Here is a 7,658-nt window from a genome sequence, read left to right as displayed (position 1 = left end):
TTTCTTTTCTATCTTCGCTCAGTTGTGTATTGACATTTTTGTCCCTGTATCTGTAATTGTCTTTTGTGACGTAAGAAATATCTATAGGGGTATTTATGCCAGATGAATCTAGTGTTAACTTGTGGAGACCCGACGATAATCCTTTGAATTTTAATTGTTTTTTTTTGGAATATATATATATGCGTAGAATAATATAGTAAAAAGGTCCAAAATATATCCAAACTTCGATGAGAATTCTATGACTCCCTAAATTATATATTGGTATATTTAGTGATGTTTATAAGATAATAAATAGATAAAATTCATTAATAAATAATTAAATAAATAAAAGAGTTTGGTGCAAATATATGTCACTAAAATATACTAATAAATAGTCTAGACAGATCATAGAGCCCGTAAAGTTCGTGCGTGTTACAATAAATTTCATCAAAATTTATGTATATTTTAGAACATTTTTTCATATTATCATTTTATGTGTTGTATACTTTTTTTTTGGTTTGTCTATTTGGGATATTTGGTACTCGATTTGAAGTGTGACTAATTTGAAATAGTGTTGAAAATTCTTACTATAGCGATGAACTACCCTTTATATGGAGGTGATTTTATTCTCACCGATATTGTATGAGCGGAGTGTTGTTATACCAACTATTTGGTGTGGAACGAAGTGTTAGTCGATTGAGAATTTTTACGTTAAAAGATGAAAATAACAAAAATGAGGATGTTGAATTGGATGTGTGTATTTACGAAGGAATAGGATTAGAAATGAGGATAATCGGGACAAGATGGGAGTAGGCTTAGTAGAGATAAGACATGAGAAGCGAGATTGAGATGATTCCGAACATATGAAGTGGAAATGCATGGTTGTCCTGGCACAGAGGCGTGAGAGGTTGGATATAAATGACATCAGAAAAGGTAATACATGAAACGACTTCAGTTTATCGAAGACATGGCCTTCAATAAGATGATGTGGTGACACATATTAGGCTACGGGACATGACATGACTTCAGTTTACCGAAGACATGACCTTAAATAAAATGATGTGGCGATACATATTGGGGTAGAAGGCCAGAAGGCAATCGAGTGTTGTTTCATTTATCCTTTCACAGTACTCAAAGTAATACTCTTGTAATTTCTCGTCCTTCGATTTCTATTATCATCTATTGTTTCTTGTACTTCGATTATAGTATCATTTTCTTGTAGTTTTCGCTCCCCTTCTTCATAATGCTTTGTCATGCAATGGGACATACAGTTTTTTGGAAATACCAAATAGCACAAGTTGAAGAATAACCAAGTTTCCATCAAGCAAAGAGTTAAACTTCTGATGAACTAAATACTAAAAACAGAAGGTGAAGAACTAAAGTTTGTGAAAGTACTTCAGACTAAAATGATACATTGAAACACTGGAAAAATGCAGCAGAAATAAGAGTATATATGTCCTCTTTTATAGCATTCCGATCGCCATTCCTCAGATAAACAAGTGCTTACTGTCACCATTTGCCAGTCTGCAAACTTTGTCGAAGCTAGTAACATCTGCAATGTATCGAAGATTTTGGGATTAAGAAGTCGATTAGCAAGTAATGTACATATGAAAAAGTTTCAATAAGCCTCTAGTCATTAGCAGATCTTTACCAATCAAATGCTCATACCATACATAACATCAAATGCAGTTTTATCAGTGACTCGGAAGGTTAGACAACACATTGATAACAGCGCACATGAAGTGACGAGTCCAGATGAAGTATAATATAGTTTTCACAATAACCTGATTAGTTACACTAACTGTAATTCCCTTTGGTTTAATTCTTGAATTTCTTATAGAAACGTTTCAGAGAAGGGAAAGAATGAAGATAAAATTGGCCGAGTTGGGCAGGACAACAATGTATGACGACTCTACAATCTGTTATTCAGTTTCACTTGATTGAATACAATCCAATCCAATCATCTGTGGAATAGCTATAGATCTTAAAGCTCCCGGTAGATGATACCTTTGCTTGGCAACCATAATGTTTATGTACTTAATAGTTATCATAAATTTAAGAGTTATGAGCTTTAATCTAACACCGTTCTTCCCCTTCTCAATGATGACTATGAAAAAAATTACGGTTTATTGACCTTGGGGCAGTTCTACATTTCCAACCTAAAACATGACCTTGAGAAATATAAAGAAGAAGACACAAAGAAGGGTAACAACAATAATAAACCCAGCATAATCCGAGGCAGCCTTACCCCTACCTTGTGAAGGTAGAGAGGTTGTTTCTCATAGACACTCGGCTCAAGTAAAACATATCAAACTCAAGTATGGAAATAAAATACAGTAATGAGAAAATCATGCTAAAGATACGAGGAGGAAAACAGTAACAAAATGACAAACAAGACGAAAATGAAACAAAGGAAACAATAGGTAATAAAATCAAAGAAAAAGATAGTAGTACAGGAAACTTGACAACACTCAAATACCTACTAACCTTTTACCCTAGTCAAGAACAAAGATAGCTCTTTAGGATAGATTGCTGTGAAAACATATATTGTGAAAAGTTGACATTCAAATACATTATGTATATAGGAAAAGCCAAGTGTATTTATCTGAATAACATTAGCAAGACATACCAAATGTATCACCAAAATTGGTCCAAGTTTCTGCCTGAATAGACTGGGGAGTGTCAGCGATACCAATTACTTCAACAAAAGTTGAAAGAGGACTAGGTGGATATCCTTTCACAACCAGCTGCTGTTCATCTGTGGATTTTCCAATGACTTTATCACCATCAGATTGCATAACCTGAACCACTGCGCGAACCCTCCTTCCTACATGCTGCTTGAGGAACTCAGCATTGACAAAGACTGCAGGATTTGACGTGTCCATGCTTACCAAACTAAAAATAAAAGCTCGTTCAGATTGTGTTTCTTCATGCCATTTGTCAAAGCAAACTATAGGATTATATTTCATGTCTAATGGCATCCAGCATTCACTTTCGATGAAAACCCCAAAATTTCGGATAATTGAGTGAGATATCACTTTTACAAGCATCCCAGTCTTGACCATCAAACTAGAGTCAATGATTAGCAACACCAATGAAGAGAATTAAATTTGGAACTCGATAACGCCTTTAAGACAATTCTTTTCTCTTCTTATATCAAGTTTCTGGTTCCAGAACTCTAGTAAACAAAATAATAAACCTTTTACACTTTCATGGGCTCTTGCTATTAAAAGTTTAAAGACGATTAGTTTAAAGTTTTATACACCATCTAATCAGACTATGTCAATAGCATTAACAATTGCTAACATAAAAAAGAACACCTCCATCCTTGAACAGGCATGGTAAGCATCTACTAAACAAAGATTAAACCATTAAACTAAGACTTCTAACATCAGATTTCACACCGAAAATCTAAGTTGCTTGGACTTTGCAAAATTGTTGCCGCAACTGTGTCTGATCCTCCAAAAATGTATAGCTTTTGGAAGACATGGCATGCACCTAGCGATGATTTGAAGAGTCTGAACAACATAGCCATAAACATTAACTCAATAGGCTCCATCGCTTTATTTTAATACTCTCCAAAAAGAATGACATTATTATTACTTAGGGAGTCCTAGTTTTTCCTCTTGACTACATTTTTTCAAGGATTTTAAAATGCGAAACACTTCAAAGAACCTTTTTTTTTCAGCCAGGGGCGGACCTAAGGCCAATTTTGGGGTGCTCCGCCGCCCATTAAATCCAACGTAGATTAGGTATAATTATATTAAAAATGTATAAAAATTGGTATAAGACTTAGAAACGCAACCTGTAAACCACGAAAATAAATGGGTGTTTTAGTTTCCAGGTGAAACATTATAGCTTTGGGTGTCAATATGTGAGTTCGGACCTCCCGGACACCGACAACCCCTAAATCCTGATCCCATCACTATTTTAAGCACAACAACCCAAATCATCAAAATACAAAAAGTTCAATGTTTAACACAAATTTTCGTAGAAACTTGGTCCACTATCAAGTGCAAATCGGGGAATACTTCAAATTATTACAATTTGGGTTATTAAATTTTTGTAACCCTTGTAGCAATTTGGGGCAATCGTCATTACTTCATGTATATTTTTTCTCATTGTGTCTTTACTTATCATTTAATAAACCTATTTCATCTTTTAAAAAGTTGTATACAACTGCTATGGTGCTGATATATTCACTAATTTAGCGCCTACCTTTCTATAGTAGATCTATCCCGTAACCTACTTTTCTTACAGGTTTATCATTCAAATTGTTTATGTGTGACATGCTTCACCGAACGAAAGATGATACAATCTATCCAAACAATACAACAACATACCCAGTGTATTCCCACCAAATAGGATCCGGGGAGGGTAAAGTGTACGCAGTCCATACCACTACCTATAGTAGATCTACCTCATAACCTACTTTTCTTACAGGTTTATCATTCAAATTGTTGATGTGTGACATGCTTCACCGAACGAAAGATGATACAATCTATCAAAACAATACAAAAACAACAGCATACCTAGTGTATTTCCACTAAGTAAGGTTACGCAATCAATACCACTGCCTCAGATGAAGTAGAGAGGCTGTTTCCATAGACCTCCGGCTCAATACAAATACCAATATCACAAACAAAAAATCATAAAAACACACAACAGAATGATACAAGAAACAACACTCCTAGGTTAATATTATAAACTATCTAATCGAAATCACCAACAACATCAAACCACCACAAACAATAAACTACAAGTCACATGCATAACACTATGACTACAGGTACAACTACACACAAAGCACTCCTCCCTACAATGTGTTTATTAACAATATGATACAACACAATATGATAAATTATGAAACAATACAAAGATCAATTCAACACAAAATTTTTGCATCAATTTGGTCGATTATTGAGCGTAAATCGGAGAAATCTCTATGAAGAAAATTGTGGGTGAAAGATAACTAACCTTAACGATGGCTGGTTAATGCGAGAAATGCGTTTGAATCAAAATTTGGGAAATGAGTAATGAAGAGTTAATTTTTTTTTTCTAATGTAATATATGGCGGCAAAACTTCCCGCCCTTTCCATTATATTGGGCCAAGGCTGCTGCCCTCAGGCCCATGGACTAAGGATTTTGTTGTTGGGCCTAAAATTAGAAGGGCAAACAGCATACTCGACGGTTTGGAACTTAATTATGGAAAAATTTGTATAATTATTGAAAATTTTGATTTTAGGTTTGTCGAGATATATAATTAGATCCTGATACAGTCAATGAAGATACATTTTTTCCTAAATATGCATAATTAGCTGCCGATATATTTTTTTCGATTTTGAGTCTGTCAAGATACACATAATACATCCAGCAAAGATACATTTTTTTCTTTGTAAAGATATATAATTAGCTTTCAATACATTTTTCCAATTTTCAGTCTATCGAGATATATAATTAGCTCTCTTACATCCAACGAAGATAAATAATTAGTTGAGATTTTTATAATTACTCTGTAAGAGTGAAAATTTATATAAATATGACAAATTAAGATGGATGTTTATGTTTTTTTTTCCACAATTAAGGACTTAACAAATGTAGCAATAGTTCTTAAATTTGCACCACGGTCTAAAGTTCCAAATTGAACTTGTATGAATTCAACTTACGAACAACTTTAAATTGTGGTCTAAAGTTTGATCATACAAATTTTATGAACAAATTTAAATTGTGGTCTAAGGTTTGATCATACAATTTTGTGGTCATATAATTTCTTCTACAATAAAGCATTTATATACCTTGAAAAGCGTGACAGTAGCAAATACTAAAAGCTATTGTATTGCCTCTTTACTTTTTCTAACGTAGTAAAGTATTTACACTTCTGAGTTGTGGCATGTGAAACAAAAAAAAAAGGGCAATCGTTGCACTAAACTTCCGCTATGTTCAAATAGCTTTTTACTGACTACCAAATATATCGCCCGTCACACTGAAATGAACGAGGCTACCGGTTGGTGGTCTATGGCACTCGTGGATGTAACCAAGAACGGGAGCATTTGACGTGACGAGCTTACACTGGAAGGATGAGTGTTAGGATATACATCCATACTTCCGCAACAAATGCATATTCATTTCCAAGAAGTGGGTCTTTACCTTCATATAAACATCATATTGTTAAAGTCATCGGTGCCAGTGAGCCATTCTAACCGTTCAAAAGAGAGGAGCGAGGAACCTCCCGCAAGTATCCATCCTCTAAAAGGAAAACTCGTTCAGCCATTAGAACTGTTTCCAAGCGGTGAGCAATCACTAGTACCTGCACGTAAAGATTTAGACGACAATTAGAACTGCCTGATGTGAAAGATATCGTCAATTATTCTTTGCAATTAAATGTGTCATCAATTAGCAACTTCATATTGCAATGGCTTATGATACTTCCAGTGCCAACAAAGTCAAATTTCTCAAGTCTCGTGCACGTTTTCAACAGCACACAGTGAAGGATGTTTGCTAGACAAGAACAAAGATACTTTGGCAACGTATGATATATGCCAAAGTTAAAATAAGCCAAGAATTTAGTTCTTCCATTCAGCTATGAAAATTTAAACAGTGAAGAAAATTAAAGCAAACAGCACAAGGCCTAAGAGGTATCCACACAATCTTACTCTCTGGAGATGCAGTATCTAACTCCATCAACAGTCCGCTAACCCCATAGGTATAAGTGGTAACCACTTGAATCAAGCGGAGCTACAGTATCTTAATTCCATCAGTAGTCAACCGAAACTAGCTGACTAGTAAAGGACAACTGGGAGTTCACTCTATGTTTGGCCTAGTGGAAAGAGGAGAGCGAAGATCCAGTTCTTTGTTTCGGAGCAAGGGAAAGAAAATTAAAAAAAAAAATTAAGAGGGATATTTTATGATTAGAGCTTTTCCAATGCTCACAAAATCAGACAGAAAGGAGGGATAAAAAGCCATTTAACCCCCCCACCCCCCCACCCCAAACCTTTTCAGCTATATTGCGAGGTTCACTATCTTGTGGAGACTGTTAAGCTATGTCCTCATCGCTCATCTACTGTGATAAGAACCCTGCTTCACCGGAATAGGCATTTGCTTTTTTGTACTTTCTTTTTGATTAATAAGATTTGCATTTAGTATCCAGTCCATATGCTTCATCATGGTTAACAGAGAGGACCTGGATTTTAACTTCTGTAAAATAATTACGACGAGGAACAGAGGAGAGGTTGAGTTGCCATGGTACTGAACTATAAACAATACTATAGAAACTTCCTTTACTTACAGTACGGTTTTGCATCAGGCGCTGCAGAGCTTGTCTCACCAACAACTCTGACTTGCTGTCTAATGCTGAAGTCGCTTCATCCAATATCAGAATAGACGGATCCTGATAAAGTGCCCGAGCAATAGCTATTCTGAGATGAAAATGAGAAGGAATGAGAGAATTTCCTAGATCGAAACAGGACAGCTTTTACAGCCTCTATTTGCAATTGCAGTAAGAATTTAGGCAAGAAGGAAGATTAGATCTCAGGTTCTATGGCATTCTCAAAAGACCTATCGGCCTATATTGCTTGAGAAATTAGACAATCCTTCAATAAAGATCTAACGAGAGGCTGAATTCAAACACCCCCAGGATACACAGGAATTGACCAATTAAAATTAATCAAACAAAGAAGCCA

The 7,658-nt window shown here is 35.2% G+C and overlaps 2 protein-coding genes across 4 annotated transcripts in view; both read right to left on the bottom strand.

The window, feature by feature from the left end:
• Nucleotides 1-1,277: 1,277 nt before the first annotated feature.
• On the bottom strand, nt 1,278-5,054 carry LOC107842274 (replication protein A 14 kDa subunit B). Its single transcript, XM_016686029.2, has 3 exons — nt 4,957-5,054; nt 2,609-2,874; nt 1,278-1,531 (listed from the first exon to the last, which is right to left on the bottom strand). The coding sequence occupies exons 2-3, from the start codon at nt 2,862-2,864 to the stop codon at nt 1,467-1,469; spliced, it is 321 nt and encodes a 106-aa protein (XP_016541515.1). The 5' UTR covers nt 2,865-2,874; nt 4,957-5,054; the 3' UTR covers nt 1,278-1,466.
• Nucleotides 5,055-5,753: 699 nt separating this feature from the next.
• The window catches only part of LOC107843246 (ABC transporter B family member 29, chloroplastic), a 12,979-nt gene continuing 11,074 nt past the window's right edge, over nt 5,754-7,658 (bottom strand). The window contains exons 9-11 of one of the 3 annotated variants that reach the window (XM_016687500.2): nt 7,265-7,394; nt 6,127-6,286; nt 5,754-6,048 (exon numbers count right to left, since the gene is read on the bottom strand). In XM_016687500.2, the coding sequence (XP_016542986.1) occupies nt 6,176-6,286; nt 7,265-7,394 (241 nt within the window). In that variant the 3' untranslated portion in view covers nt 5,754-6,048; nt 6,127-6,175. Of the gene's footprint in view, nt 6,287-7,264; nt 7,395-7,658 lie in introns of all 3 variants that reach the window. The other 2 variants (XM_016687499.2, XM_016687501.2) reach the window with 2 other exon arrangements.

This window comes from Capsicum annuum, chromosome 9 (assembly GCF_002878395.1).
Source record: "Capsicum annuum cultivar UCD-10X-F1 chromosome 9, UCD10Xv1.1, whole genome shotgun sequence".
Lineage (NCBI taxonomy): Eukaryota > Viridiplantae > Streptophyta > Magnoliopsida > Solanales > Solanaceae > Capsicum > Capsicum annuum.
Note: the sequence above shows the minus strand (reverse complement) of the source record. Positions and strands in the feature narration are given on the sequence as shown.